General features: G+C 29.2%; 2 protein-coding genes across 2 annotated transcripts in view; one reads left to right on the top strand and one right to left on the bottom strand.

The window, feature by feature from the left end:
• Positions 1 to 6,916, bottom strand: part of LOC119682735 (serine/threonine-protein kinase PAK 3-like) — a 491,650-nt gene extending 484,734 nt beyond the window's left edge. The window contains exon 1 of the mRNA XM_038096240.1: positions 4,887 to 6,916. Within this exon, the coding sequence (XP_037952168.1) occupies positions 5,143 to 6,846 (1,704 nt within the window). The 5' untranslated portion in view covers positions 6,847 to 6,916 and the 3' untranslated portion in view covers positions 4,887 to 5,142. The remainder of the gene's footprint in view (positions 1 to 4,886) is intronic.
• A 6,044-nt stretch (positions 6,917 to 12,960) lies between these two features.
• Positions 12,961 to 16,992, top strand: part of LOC119675633 — a 4,429-nt gene continuing 397 nt past the window's right edge. The window contains exons 1-5 of the mRNA XM_038086839.1: positions 12,961 to 12,985; positions 13,688 to 14,721; positions 14,791 to 15,832; positions 15,888 to 16,187; positions 16,846 to 16,987. Of these exons, the coding sequence (XP_037942767.1) occupies positions 13,716 to 14,721; positions 14,791 to 15,832; positions 15,888 to 16,187; positions 16,846 to 16,987 (2,490 nt within the window). The 5' untranslated portion in view covers positions 12,961 to 12,985; positions 13,688 to 13,715. The remainder of the gene's footprint in view (positions 12,986 to 13,687; positions 14,722 to 14,790; positions 15,833 to 15,887; positions 16,188 to 16,845; positions 16,988 to 16,992) is intronic.

The raw sequence follows: 16,992 nt of genomic DNA, 5'->3' as shown, positions 1-16,992 counted from the left end.
AATAATATAATAATAATAATAATTACAATAGCTGTGTTTTTTTTTTTTGTTTTTTTTCAACTTGTTTATATACATACATATATTTATGTTGATTTAATAATTTTAAAAACATGCGTAACAAATACGATATTCTTAGAATTTTTTCTACGAATTGTAACTCTTTAGTATTATGTTATCATTCAGATTTATACTATGTTCAGACACACCCTAATTTCGCAAAAATCTTAATTTCATCTTCATTAGGTGGTTTTTTCCATACAAAATTCAGTTTTAAGGTTAGTACGAAATTAAGGAAAATTGCCTTAATTTCGTCTAAACGAATGCTGAAATTAAGGGACATTTTAAAATCAACTATGCGTAAGATAAATTTTAAGCAAAAAATAAAGATGAGATAACGAAAAAGTGACATTTTTTTTAAAATAAGTATCGGTGAGAGTTGACTTTAATAAAACCAGGAAAATATTTTGAAAGTAGTGCAAATTTCTAAATTTGAATATAGACAAAAAACTTTAACCGTTATTAATTTAAAATAGAGTGAAAAAAAATAATTCGCACACCTGAAATCCACTAAAGCTAATAAAACTACTGAATTTCATCCTTTAAAGTTATAATAATCAACTTTTAAAATTTCCCAGCTACAAATGGTGTTTGGAGCATATAATTTTTAGCATTCGATTTGTAAACAAAAAACACATGATTTCCTTAATTTGGTGCAGTATGAACACTTTGGAAATTATTTTAATTTCATTTTTACGAAATTAAGGAAATTTTGCTGTCTGAACATAGTATTAAGCGAAGTGATTTATTTGCATTACTCACTTAAAAACTCATATCTCTTCGCTAGTTATAAAGCGTGTTGTGAAATTGAAGTCTATTGAAACTCGAAAAACCTACTCTCACTCAATGTTTGTTCAAAATTGATACTATAAATATATTCTTCTTGTTCAAAAAATATATTGCCTTTGAAAATTAATAAAACTGAAACCATCACAGAAAAGAAAATATTTTTAAAAACTAAAATTTTATTGAAAAGGTATATTTTAATAAAATATATTTGCAATGTCATTTAGGCTTGAAGTCCTGGTCAAGCCTGGTGACATGTAATTAATGTGTTCTTGTTTGGATCTTGAAAATCATGATACATATTTATATAGGTTTATAAGAAATGTGTTATAGTTTTTAGTTTATAGCTTTCCATACTCGATTGAGGAATTTTGACTACATATGTAATTTATTTTTCAAATGCACATGCAATCTTATCTTATTTAAACCTTATCTAAATGAGGACATAACCATTCACCTATGCCATATAGGTCACTATTTATAGTAACCTCTGTATGAACCTAATAGAAATACTTGTTTTATTTGATTTTAATTTCATAAAAAACAATTTTTATTTTATTCATATTATTTCGTTTTCGATTTTGTTTTATATAAAAAATTAAGTATATTCACTTTCGGCTACAAGACAATTTAAATTTTACTACTGCAGAGGGGGAAACACTATTGCTTATCAATAAATTTGATAAAATAAATTTAGTTGGTTTACGAGTGTGGCAGAGCTTAATAATGATAAAAAAACTAATATATTTTTAGGTTTTTATACGTATGTACTATAAGCTTGTGATGTTTGTGTATGTATGAGCTGTAGATAAATGCTTGAATACTTGTAAACAAAATTAATATTTTTACTTTTTTTCGAAATGTATAAAGTTTTCAACAGGAAATATTGCAAAAATACCAACAAAAATTAACAAAATATCTGTGTTTGTAAAAACGCTGGCTTTCGTGTTCGAAAACTTGTTCACTGTTAATAATAAACACTAAATAAACTTTTTTCTGCTTTAACAAATTATGCGTTTGATTTTTGTGAACTTTTTTTATATTATATAATTTTTTTTATACACTTACGGTTTGTTATCGGTTTGTTTTTTAAACGGCTTAAGTGTGTGACAAAGGCGGTGAAGTAACCCAATAACCGCGCAGTGTAGGATTTGCATTATAATGCTATAATGGTGCATTATAATGCCACAATGGTCCATCACAAATGAAACTGTTAATGAAGCTGATTTGGAGTGAAGAAATAATTTATGTGTTTTTGGTTGTTGTTAAAATTGAAATCAATGTTTATTTAATATAATTTCATAAACAAAAATTAGTTATCTGTTAAGAAATTCCAAAAGAAGAGGATCGATAGATAGGTTTATTTAGAATTTATTTCAATTCAGTTTTTATTACGTATATCTATCTATGTATGCACGTAAGTAATTAATCATTCAATTATCATAACAGATGTTAGATACATGAATCTAAAATATAGATAAATGTAAAAGTAAGTTTATAATATATAAAGATACTTGTCAAACCCAGTTGACAATAACTAAATCTTCAAATAGATACAAAATTCTTATCCATTAAACACAAATAGTACCGGTATCAAAAGAAACACACTAAAAAAGTACAATTTCTTTGTTGTAAATGTATGTATTCTTCTGGAGATAATAACACGTAACTCATTTTTAATAGATGAATATCATTTACATAGTAACCTAAATCGCGTTGATAAGTTTCCCAGCAGCCTAATAAAGTAAGTGTATTCATAATATTATAATCTTGTAATACAGAAAATTTTGCGAACATATGCTACTATAGACTTATAATGCAATTTAGAATTCCTTTTCTGTTCTATCGTAGACAAAAATTATCTCTACAAATCGTTCATATCATCAATTATAATATATATGGCACATAAACATGAATGATAAGAATTAATGAACGAGTTTAACTAGTTAACAAGAAGAAAACTCTTCACAAAATGATTCTTAACACAAATTTTATTCTCCATGGAATAACGAGCTATCTGAACTATTCCACTACATTAACATAGCCAGCAAATTAGTAAATAAAGTAAATAAATGTAGAGCCTTAACGTAACTGTGTATGCGAAATATCGTACGAATTAAGGATGACGCACCAGTTAAAAAAAATCAGATGAAGCAAGATCACATTGCAGAAGATTACCAACTTTAAGCTAGAAAGACTATGTGAGACAAAGAGACGAACGGCGCGGAATGCTGGACTTGACCAACACTAACATAACGTTTAAAGAAAGATATATTCTTTGAGACTACACTTTTCTTATAATTTTTTTTAGTATTTGTTTAAAAAATATATATATTTTACGCCCAAAACAGGAAATCTCATATTATTTAAATTATTATAATATTCTATACGTATCTTAAAAATCGTTAAAAATACATATAGTAATATAATATATACATATAGTAATTGTAATATATGTGAATTAAAAAAATATTTTGTGTTAAAATTCGTGTCATCTTCTCTGAATAATTCGTGTTATCTCTATGATATTCACAACATTATTAAAATATAAAATCAAAATATGTTCTCATTCTTTTATTTGTGATTTAAATAGAAATAAAAAAACTATAATTTATTATTTGTGTATAAACACAAATTAATTTAAAATACTTTTCCGATATTTCGACTATCTTCAGGGAAACTCCAAATACTAAATTATAGTTTTTTTATTTCTATTTAAATGACCAAATAGCCGGCTAATAAATTATTATATAAACAAAATATGTATAACAAATATTTATAGTTTATATATATAATTATCAACAAATTAATTAATTACATTTCTTTTCTATAGAAGCACTTTAAAATCATCCAAGATTCAGAAATAAAACCCTCAGAAATTTATTTTGCAACCCATTACGCCAACAGCTCTCAGTGAATCACTTGTATTTACCTATCGTAACAGCATATTACTATGCAACAAAGTAAAAATATAGTAAAAGAATTTGAACACAATAGTTTTTATCAATATATCTCGTATACCTCTCTAAACTTAACTACAATAGTAAAGTGATTAAATTCAATGATCCACCTATTACTTATCTATGGATATGAAGCGTAGGCTGTCGGTCCGAATAGACCCGACCGTCCCGTAAGACGAGAAGCAAAGTAAAACAAAATAATAAAATCCAAAGAGTTTAGCAAGGTTAAGTGGTACTGAAGCTATAGCGTTTTTGTAGAGTTATAAGAGTTATGATACGAATGAATGACATTCAGAAATACAGACTTTGAATATATAGAGAAAGCATTTACACATTGAAAGATTAATAAAGAAGATAGGACAAAATCTGAAATCAAACTTCATTCCTAAACATAAAGCAAGGGCGGTACATTATTGACGAAGGTTATCACGGCCATATAGTGATTAAAAGTGACCATATATAGTGATCACCATATAGTGATATAGTGATTAAATCAGATTATAAAAATAATTATTATATGAACAATGTAGCATTGTGTGTTAAGGTAGATTATGAATAATTTAATTTATAGTCAAAATGAGGTAATACAAAAAATATATTAAAATTATTTATATTATTTTAAGTTTACTTTCTATGGAAATTCGGTATTACTGTTCGTTGTTTCCCTTTCGTTTAAAATTAGTTTGAATGCGGTTGCCGTAAACATGTGTGTATATTTAATTTCTCAGACAATAACGCTTCTGTTTTATATCTATATTTTTATAACTCTCAGAAAAAGATTAATTATATTTCGCTTTTGATTCTTAATACTACTTGATCAAGAAAAATTTGTATATAAATTTGCATAAATGCAAATTATTCAGAGATTGTTTATTAAAAATTATATTGGTGTAAGTTTTTAAATATATGTATATACGTATAATATTTTTACATAACTAATATTATTCCTCATTTCTTACAATATATATACTTATAATCAAAAGTTTTAAATGAATTTAGCGTGTTTGGTACTGTTGTTTGGAACCTTAATGGATTTATATCTATATTCTACTTTATCTATATAATTCAAATAAATGTACTTACCAAGAGAATTATTTAAAGACCTCGCCCAGCGATTTTTTGATTTGCTGATTTAATTATATTCATTGTATACAAGTTTGAGCTCTTCTATATCCCCATCAGCACCACATTTCGTTTGTTAAGTCGATTGTAACGAATGTTTTTTAATTTAAAATATTGCAAATACTAAGCCTAATCAGCAGTTTTAACATTTTTGTTCTACTTCGCCGTTAATTAAATAAAATATACAATTTTTTACATAAAACATTCATATCCTTGCCTACACCATGCGTCGCAATACTTTCTTTGCAGCCTTAATATTTGGTACTAATGCTTTTAATTCGCTACAATCGTCGAGGAACGGATGCCGCAATAGTTCATCAGCAGTTGCACGTTTATCCACTTCAACTTGTAAACAACAATCAAGGAAGTCTTGCAAACTGGTACTTAATTTATCCCAACTTTTAATGTCTGGGCGACCATTAGCTGCGATTAGATATAACGCTCTTAGCGGTGTTTCATATAGATATGGAGGCTGACCTTCGATCATTTCTATTGCCATTATGCCAATGGACCATATATCAACCTTCTTACCATACTTCTTACGTGTTACTACTTCAGGGGCCATCCAGTATGGTGTACCAACCATAGTCTGTCGTTTTTCATCACCTTCAATATTAGCACAGAAACCAAAATCAGTTACTTTTACCGAACCATCCATGCCCAGAAGCACATTATCTGATTTTATATCACGATGTATAATGCCTTTTGAATGTAAAAAGCTAATTGCGTACAATACTTCACGACAGACACATGCAATTTGTCTCTCTTTCATAACTGTTTCAGTTACCACATCTGTCAGTGGACCACCATCCATATATTCCATTATAACCCAGAGTTGATCTTCTGGTTCTAAGAGATATGCGTCGAGGAAGTTAACCAAATTTTTGTGATTAAAGTCTTTAAGCACACGTATTTCAGTAAGTATAAGATCTTTGGAAGATTGATTTTTAAGGTCTATAGTTTTAACTGCTACTTGCGCTTCGGATTGCATATCGGCAGCAATAAACACAATGCCAGACGCACCTTTACCAACTTCAAGCGTTGTCTTATAACGTTCACGCGGATCATCTGTATTGCATATAGCTCTAAGTTCATCATAAATCTCTGCATCTGTCTTTTGTGCACGTTTATCTTTTGAACGACGCAAAATGGTCTCATCGCCATCAGCATCCAAATCTGCATTGACAGCCGGCTTAATTATTATTGTATCCGTATTGATTTTATGCGGCTCATCGTCGTGAGGAATAGTAGTTAAATCTGAAACACCACGTGATAATTGACTTTTGGGTACTCCTCTTGGTTTTGGTTTTATTACTGGTTTTGGTGGCAATGTATGTGGTTTTTTGGCAGGCAATGGCGGTGGTACTTCACCACCAATGTTAAATGTGTCAGCCTTAAGCGTCTCACGTTGTTCTAAATTTGATTCTAACTCTTTAATCACTTCATTCAGTCCTGTAATTCGGAAATTGTGATTATCGTTTAAACTGCTGCTATTGCTATTCCCACTAGAGCTACCACTCTCTGCAGTAGAACTGCCACCGCTATATAATTCATCATCTGATTTATCTAAATCTTGGGATTTGTGTTTATTTTTATAATTTACATAATTATCAATTTCTTTCGATTCCTCGTGTATGGCCTCCTCGGTTATAAGCGGCTTAAAAATATCATTATCCTTCTTTTTTATGGAATAATTGTAATACTTTACAGCTTGATAGGCTGCGTCAGGATTTTTGTCCTGTTCATCACGCGTAATTTGTGCGTTCATTAAACGAAGCCATGGCGTTGGCAGACCTTCCAAATCGCCGGTTTCTTTGTTTCTCGAAACATGAAAATGTCGTTGAAAATTTGTTGGATTTCCTATTTCTGATATTGGCTCTTTCTTACGAAACCAACCTTTCAGACTTGTAAAACTGGTCATTTTAGTAATTTAATTGTTAATATTTACTATTTTATTTAATTGATACCAAGTCAGTATTGTTTATTTTTAAACTCACTCGTATCCACACAATTTTGTTATTGCAAGCTTCCGTCTGACTCATACAAAATTCCCAACTGCAATGCTAACAATTAACAACAACAACGTTGAGCATAAAAAAAAGTAACTTAATAGTATATTAGTATTATTTTTATTAAGGTTAATTTTTTCTCTATTATATACGCGCCAATTGTTTAATTAATAAAGTTTTACACATTTTACAACAAATTACAAGCACATTTCTTTATCTTCATTTACTTTGTTTCTTCTTGTTATCTTGCATATTCTCTTTCCTTTTTCTTAATTATTTTCACACGACTTTTCGTCACCACCCTAATTTTGTCCTGCCATCATTTTACATTTTCAAAAACTTATAGCCACATATTAATACTGGCAATAATTTTTGTTATTATTTATTACAAAACTATGATAATTTAATTTAGTTTTCATTACTTATTTATATTAATTCACGACTATCACCATCCATCCGCACTGCACCAATTGTACTACACACTCACTAATGTTCGCAAGACTAATAAATTCCAAACGTAGAAAATACGAATTCACCACATTTTGACACAAAAACTTGTCAAAAATAAACATAGCTCGTAACATGTGTGGTGAGTTCAGAATGCCACAATGCGTAAAAGAATTTTTTATTATTATTATTTTATATATTTATTATATTCTCAAGAAAGTAATATGTATAAATTTGAATTTTTATAAATAAAATACCAGGGACCGTAGCAGTTATCATAAAAAAAATAAAAATCACCTTTTAAGTATTATCATTCGCATTTTAAAATAAAACTCAAAAAATAATAATTAAATTTGCTTTATATTATTATTTTATATATTTATTATATTCTCAAGAAAGTAATATGTATAAATTTCAATTTTTATAAATAAAATATCAGCATTTTAAAATAAAACTCAAAAAATAATTATTAAATTTGCTCTATATTATATTCCTCAAAAATAATTATTTTATGTGCCTTTTATTTTATCGCGCAGAAGTAACTCTTATAATTCTGCTTTATATTTTAAAACGCACAAATAACTGTTACTTTTGCGTTATAAATATAAAAATCATGAATAACTCGCAATTTCTGCCGAATATTTTTAAAACGAAAATATAAAATGCATTTTTCATATGTTACAAAGTAGTTGTATTTTGTAATTCCATACAAAATAAAACTGCAATATCTACAACAGGTGTATTCGGCCTCTCAGAGGTGTATCAAAAAACAAGTCGTTTGCTTAAAGTTGTTCATTTATACGCAACACAACACACCCCTCCTTCTATCCAACCGACTACCAATGAAGTCTGCACACATTTTAGCGACTTTAACAAAAAATGTTACCAAACGATAAGCGATCTATTGCGAATATTCATTGGAATTTCAACTAAAAAAATTAAAATACAATAAGTTTCACAAATTTGAAAATCGTGGAAATAAATATTTTAAAAATATGCCAAATTATGGATAATAAATATTTTAAAAAAATTCACAATTTTTTAACACATTGTTTGCTAATAAGCTAATATTTATTCAACCATAAATATTTTAAACTATTATTAATTTTGTTTTAAAAGGATATTTCAAAAGTTCCTTCATTCTTCATATTGCTTTTAGTTCATTATTCATATAAATTTTCTATTTTATTAAATATAATTTGCTTGTATTATGTGCACAAAGTTTGCGAAAACATAACATATGACAGATTGCAACAGTGATGCCAATGTGTCACGTAACGTAACGTAATACGTAACTTCTTTTTCTCTGTTACACTTCGGAGATGCCGAAAAGCAGCATTATATAAGCGATGTTATATGTTTGTAGACCAAATATATGTGCTACCAAATCGCACTGTGAAAATTCAAGTATGCATACTAAATTTAAAATATAAATTAAAATCATCTACAACTGTAATAAAATATGTAGTAATAAGACCAAAATATTAGAAACCAACACTTAATCTAATACACAACGCTTTTAATAGCACAAAAAATTAGCAAATACAAAAAACGTAAATGTTATATTAAGTTTTTAACTTTTAATTGTGAAGATCCAAGAAATAATTCAATTACAAATCAATAATCATTTCATGATACTCGGTGTATAAATAAATAAAAGTTTTAAAATTTACTTTCATAATTTCTTAATAGACATGTTCTCCTCTGAATCCTTCTGCATAACTTTGGTGACAGACATTTCAAATCTTCCTGAATAACATACACACGACGCGTACATAACAGCTTCCATGCAAACGCCTTTAACTTTTGCACCAGAAGCTCCCGGTATAAGTTCAACTATTTTACGTAAATGAATTCAACGACTCAAGTCAATTTTACGTGAATGAATTTTGAGAATATCTAAACGAGTTTGTTCATATGGTGAGAGAATTTGAACTATCCTGTTTCACACAACAGCTCTAAATATTTCTGAAGAATATCCACTTTTGCATAAGAGCCAGCGCTAAATAGTTTAACTGATAATTTATGTTACTTAATGAAATTATTTTATAATTATCTTTGGATATTCTTCTAAGAATCTCTTTAACAATATCTTACGACGATTATTTAATTGAATTAATTAAAAAAATTGCATAAATAAAAATGCTTCGTCAATTTGCTCCGCTATTGCAAAATATGTAAACAAAATTCTGAAATCAAAACATATTCACAGCTGATATAAGCTGTCAAAATGTAACTCGTAAATATCTGTAAAAAATGTAAATATCTGTATTTTTTAAAATTTTTATTACATTTATTTAATATTATAAACATTTCTTTGATAAAATTTTATTATAGTGGTTGTTTCCAAAAAAATAATTGAATTTCTTTTCATTGACTTGGCAATATTGTTTTGGTAATTTTTGACATTTGAATAATTTGTTTGTGTTCAACATTGTTTGTAAACAATTTGAAAAGGTGAACCTGCCTTAATAATAATAATAAAAGGTATTCGTGAAAATTGCCCAACAGCCGGTACTGCGGCCAGAAGAGACCTATTGTACCAGTTTCACTATTGATTAAACAAAGCCCCTTAAAGCTTTGTGAATAAAGTCTAGAACTAAATCTAGAGAAGAGTTCTTAATCTGTTCTGGTGACAGAAATTCCTTATGAAACAGGTTTCTTCTGTGCGTTATTAAAGCTGGACAGTCACAAAGAATGTGCATGGTTGTTTCCTCATCTTCGAGGCATAATCTGCATTCCGAGTTAGCAGATAATTGTAGTTTATGAAGGTGATATTTCAGACCATAATGACCTGGAAACCCGTTATCATCCTTAAATTACATTTTGAGAATTTAAGAATGTTTTTGTAGGAGTAAGGTGTTATCAGTGCTTTGCTTTGTCTGAGTCCTGGAAAGTTTACCCAGTACTCTAGCCGCATATGATTTTCCATTTCCTTGATAATCTGTTTTGTACTAGCCCAGTTTATTCCACAAAAGGGTTGAGGGCCTATAAAAGCAGTTTCTGATGCAGTTCTGGCAAGCTCATCAGCTTTTTCATTTCCCAAAACTCCTCTGTGGCCCGGAACCCAGTAAAGGTTTACCTTATTCCGAGCTGCAAGTGATTGCAGAAGATCGTAACACTCAAGGACCTGTTTTGATTTGAAAGTCCAAGAAGAAAGAGCTTTAAGAGCAGCCTGGCTGTCAGAGTAAATGAACCTGCCTTTAGTTGGGTAGTTCATTTCACTGAGCTACCGATAAATGATGTAGTACAAAAAGCTGAACATGAAAAAGATGTTTTTTACTTTGTCAAAGAAGCCAATCTTGCAAGTTTTGCAATGTGGTGCCTTTGATTGTGTACGTTCTTACTATCATTTAATGCAAATAGCAAACTAATTGATAGAAATGATCAAACATGTTAGGATGTTACTGATAATAATGATATTCGTATGCTGTTGTCTTCATAACAAATATAATTTTTGACTTACCTTTTAATTCAGATCTTGTAATGAATGTAAATACGGTTTTAGTACTTCATTAATAAATAAAATAAAATTTCATTTATTCAACACAATTATTTTCTGAATTTTTTATATATAAACCTAACTGGAGTTAGCCTAACTCGCACACGTCCTAAATTAAAATAAAAGGAAATAAATTGCAAATATTGATATGTTAAATTGATCTTTCATCAATGTGTCGTGTACTTTTCTCAATTTTATTTTTTTGTTGTTATTGATATTTAAACGTTAAATTTTTGGATTTTTAGAAATTAATATAAATTGAACTTAAAATGAAACAACAATTTTTAAGATATATTAATCAAACACACATTTTCAATCAAATAGGGCATCTGTATTACCCATTAAAATTTCCCAATGTTAGTCTGTTCAATACAGACTACACATACTGTAAGGACACAGAATATCCAACATTATACGATATCCAACATTATATTCAACATTATACTAATTTCGCAAAAATCTTAATTTCATCTTCGTTTCTGCGAAATTAAATTGTTTTTTCCATATAAAATTTAGTGGTATGGTTAGAAACAAATTAAAACGAAGGCTGAAATTAAGGGAGATTTTAAATGCAACTATGCGTAAGATAAAACATAAAGTTGAGATAACGAAAAAGTGACATTTTTTTAAATAAATATTACTAACAGTTGACTTTAACAAAACCAGGAAAATCTCACTACTTTTAAAAGTAGTGAGAATTTTTGAATTTGAATATAGGAGAGAACTGTAACTATTATTAATTTTTAATAGAGTGAAAAACAATAATTTACATACCTAAAATCTACTATAGCTAATAAAACTACTGAATTTCATCCTTTATAGTTATAATAATCAAATTTAAAAATTTCCCAGATACAAATGGTGTTTGGAGCATGTAATTTTTAACATTCGATTTGTGAACAAAAAACATATGATTTCCTTAATTTGGGGCATTATGAACACTTTCGAAATTAACTTAATTTCACTTTAACGAAATTAAAGAAATTTGGCTGTCTGAACATAGCATTAATTTGGTACATTTAATATATACCTTTAAATTAAAAAATACATATATAATAAACATATTTATTTTTATTTCATATACATTTGGAAACCACGAAAAAAAATTTCAAACTTCTTAATTTTTAATATACAATATCAGAAAATATTTTATAGTATGGAGCGCAATGCAAATATGCATATAAACAAAACGAAAGTTTTTGTGCCAAACTGTTATTAATATTATTAGAGATTAATGTTATTAAATACTTATTGAATTACTTGACTGTTCACATATAATTACATATCTATAAAAATGTGTTAAATTAGGACGTGTGCGAGTTAGGCTAAACTAAATGAGAGATTTTTTGGGATTTTTTGCACTGAACACTTTTAGCCATTTATCAACACGTATTGACACATCAGTACATTATCGGCACAACTTAGAATTTCCCTCATTTAGAACGCAACTTAGTCTAACTCGCACACGTACTTAATATCTTTCTTAATAAATCATTTTACTAAGGAGTACAATATTTATGCAACCTTGTGAACTACGACGCAATTAGAACATCACAAATGCTATAAAAAGTGCGTAACAAATACTGGAATAGGATGGTTGACAATATATTTTTAGTGCTGCACATGCCAGTAATGCAAGAGTGAGTGTAATATACAATATTCTGCGTACAGTTGAGCAAGCAATAAGAAAAATTGAGTACGGTTCGACACGTCGCTCTGTTCGATTGCATTAGTGTGAGCTGAACAAAAGTAATTTTTCAAAAACCAAAAGAGGAAGACAAATATTGCTTGATTTTGTGGAATATGAAATTCGCTATCGTGTCCGCCATTGCTTTTACGAGAAACGTTTAAATCGTATTAAGTTAAAGTTAAGAAGAAATCAAATCGTAAAACATTTGGTTTATTTTTATGTATACGTTACACAAATTCATTTAATGAAAATTTAAACAAGTAATTATAATTTAAAATAATGAAAAATACATTTTTTTTCAAAATTTAGAATTATTTTATGTATGTACATATTTTAAAATAATGAAAAATGTCAAAAATTTTTATTCGTTGTTAATTACTTGAAAAAAAAAATTGATATAAGAGGCGGGAGTGTAAGCAATATAAAAATAAATTATATAAAATCAGTTCTCTTCGTATGTGCTTCAAACAAACCAGTGTTTTAATTGCTATTTTCTTAAATAAAAAAAACTAATCCAGTTTAAATACGTTAATTACAATGCTGTTATGATGAAATTTTAAATTAAAAGCATCAAAATTTTTTTTCGTGTAAAACGGGCAATGTGCAGTGAGTGTTCCCACCTCCATAAAATAATGCTAGTCTTTATGTATTAATTTGTTTCGTTGCGCAGCATATTCATGTTAATTTTTAATTTACAATTATAAAAGCATCTTTTTAATTTTTCACTAAATTTGTAATTAAATTTCGGCGTTTTCAATTTTGTTGTAAAAAAAAAACCCAAAACGCGATAACATGAGCTTATTTTTTCATTTCGCTTTTGTTCTTATTTCATCAATGTTGCATGTGTTGGGTTATGTTTTTCTTATTTTTTTTTTTTCTTTTTTTTTTGTACTACAGTCCCGCAAATTTTTCGGTTTTGAGAACAGTTTCTTGTGTTGAGATCACTCCATTAAAATGTTGTGTTTAAATCACATCGAAAACATATTTTAGCATTATGCTGTATTATTATGTTTATTGTGGTTTAGTGTTGTTTACTGTCATTAACTACTGTTGCCGGCACAGCATAATATGTTTTAATGTATATATATATATATATAAATTTTTTGTTTTGTAGTAATAAACGTTTGTTAAATGAAAGTTGAATGGGCGTAAATGATACACCTATTCTGAAAAGACAAAGACGTCTACTTTATATTGGAAAAGAGAATAATCAAGCGAATACGACAGGCACCATAATTTCGTCCAAAGCGACAAATCAGCTGGACCGTAGGCGAAACGGCGCTCGGGTCGCGGATTCCGATCCAAATGTTGAAGTTATCTTCACTATGGCACCAGCGCTCACAGAGCCTATAAGTCCAACCGATAACTTAAACAATACTTCGGTGAGGGCGACAAGAGTCGCAACCGCCTCGCGTTTAAATAAAAAATCATTGAAAGAATCTACTTCGCCTACTGAATCAAATGTAAATTCTAATAAAGACAAAAGAAATCGTAATCATTTTGCAACCACTTCAACTCGTGTCACACGTTCGAGAGACGCAAGTCAACGTGACTACGAGAAGCAGGCATCATCACCAAAAAGCGATATTGAAAATATACAAAAGAAAGAGAATAATGTGCATGATAGTGAGCAACTGGGGTTGAATGTAATTTTGGGTTCAAATAATAATTGTATTGAGCCAACTACAATTTGCAAACAGGATTCAACTGCTCAACTTTTAGCTGACTTAACAAGTAATTTTGAAGGGGCTATAAGTGCAGACATTTATTTACGTAACCAGTTAAAGGACGCGAATTTAGATAAAGGTGTAAAAGAAAACAATACTAGCGAACCAAAAGATATTTTTGTAATCAAAGCAGACTCAGAAGGTGTACTTGAACAGAATACCACACTGCACATGGATCCGCCTTTAATTACTGATCCCGACAATAAACCAAAAGTGAATAGTGCAATTGAAATTCAAGGTAACATTTATGAAAACATAGATAATTTCAATTCTGACGAAATACCAAGCAACTGTGCGGTAATTCAAGGGCCTGCACTTGAACCTCAAAGTAACACCAATGTCACAACATCTGCGGTAGATATACAAGCTCTTAGTACAGATTCCACAATGACTGCTTCAGAAGTTGAGGATAATATAGAAGGTACCTATAAATTTTAACACTGAATTTTTAATTTAATATAGTTTATTAATTATTCTTTACACATTACAGAGCGATTGAGCCAATTGGATAGTATATCTGGACCTCCTATGCCTTGTGTACAGCCTAGCACAAACGATTCAAATGCAGACTTAAACGCACTTCCTACAGTTGACTCTAGTAAGCTTGCAAATGTTACACAACAGCAAAGTATACAAGAATTGGTAAATTTGGCAACAACTTCGCAAGCACCGATTGTTTTCAATCAACAGAACATATCAACTAATATGTCACCAAGCATAAATATACATAATAAAGATGGTACCGTGCTTGAAGAAGAGGATATCGAAGATATGCTTAAAGGTTTTGCTCAAGTCCCTGCAGATACATTATGTGATCTTAATATTAATAATCTATTTAATGAAGTAGTTAATGGCTTTAATTATGATGAAAATTATAGTCAAACAGCGGCATCAACAAAACCCAGTAATGATATTGATAAGGATACTTTAGAAGTTATTAAAGTTAATGAAATTCTGGAAAAACGAGTTGCAGATATGTTATTGCGATTGCGAATGATTCAAGTACGCTACATCTGTAAGCATAGTAGTGAGGAAATTGCTGGTCTTTTTGAATGGTCTTCTCGTATCAGTAAACGCAATAGTCATTTACTCGATCAAGATAATACGAGTAATAATGATCTAATTGGTATTGGTTCAAATGTAATACCGACCAACACCGATAAAAAACGTTTTATCTCCATGATGGAAGTGTATTCATTGATACGAAAGCTACGCAAAGCACATGACTCTCAGCAGTTGTCCGCCATCGCCTCTTCTGGTATAAATTCTAGTAACCTATATAAAAAGAATAAGAAAAACTCCCAAGATACATCAACGCTATCATCTAGCACACATGCTAGTGAAATGGTTATAGTACCAACATATGATCTACAAACCATTGACGAAATCAAAACCGTGGCTGGTTTACTGCAAACGGCAATGCGTGATTTACAAAAGTCAATAGATTCAGATGCCACTGAATCAAGTTCTGACGAAGAATCAGCTGATGAAATGATATCTTATAATAACCCAATACAACGAGCAGTATCAATGTAAGTTGAAAATATATTGTACACATAAAAGATTATTTCAAAACTCTATTTTTAGTGTAAAACGAGCTGCGTATGTTTATTCACGTGATCGTGCAAAAATTGGAACACGTTGGTCTTGGGCAGTTGCACAAATTACGGATTTAGAAATGAAGATACAACATATTCATAAAGTTAGTGCAGAAATTGCACAAGGCAAAGGTGCAGTAATTTGTGAAGAGACAAATGATAGTACGATTGATGTTAGTGAAGAAAGTTGCTGTAGAACACGCGCACTTAATACAGCCGTATTTCGTAAGAGAAAATTACTCCAAACTACAAATTTACATACAATCTCAAAGAAAGCAGCACGCCCAAGGTACGGAGAGAATTACGATTTACAAATAACACTGCAAATAGTTTTTTTTTGGTTTAATTTAACTTCTGTGAAATGTCTATATTATTCTTTTATTATTATTTCATTTTAAAATTGTAAAACCTATTGTATGATTTCTAATTATTGTTTTATTAAACAAAACTTTTGAAGCTGATAACCATTATCAGTTTAGTTTCACATTAATCACTATAAGTAACCCAAAAATTGTATTCAAATAATTAATTTTTTAATTTTTTCACTTATCCCAAATATAATGTAATATTCAAACATATAAGCAATAACGATTGAACACATAAAGCAGTGCTTAATTAGAGTATTTAAAAAAATATTAGTATTATATTAAAAACAGCACGCACAAAAAAGAACACAAAGATATTAACCACCTCTTTATTTTCCTCGTAATAAAAAATTGGCAGCAAGCCAGTTCAATGTCTACACTGTTCAGAAAGAAATCTAGCTACTTTATCTCTATCTTAGAACATTTTAATATTAAACAAAACCTTTAACATTTATATTTGTTAATAAAAGGTACTTATTTTTTCAAGATTCTAAATTTTTTTTCTTAGATTTTTAGTTTTAAATTTAAATTAATAATTATCATCTTTTGTGATTATTTTATATTTCATTTATTTCTAAATAGTACCATAAAATGTGGCTGCCAGTGGCCCGTGCTTCCATGTGCTTTGTGCACAGGTCGTTCAGATCCAACTGCACCTCGCGACTTACCTGATACAATGATGCTATCTGAAAGAGTTGCACTTTTAGATCCGGGTTTTCATCCAGTTTT

The sequence above is a fragment of the Teleopsis dalmanni genome, chromosome 2, assembly GCF_002237135.1.
Source record: "Teleopsis dalmanni isolate 2A chromosome 2, ASM223713v2, whole genome shotgun sequence".
NCBI classification, from domain to species: Eukaryota; Metazoa; Arthropoda; class Insecta; order Diptera; family Diopsidae; genus Teleopsis; species Teleopsis dalmanni.
This window is presented reverse-complemented; position numbering and strand designations above follow the sequence as displayed.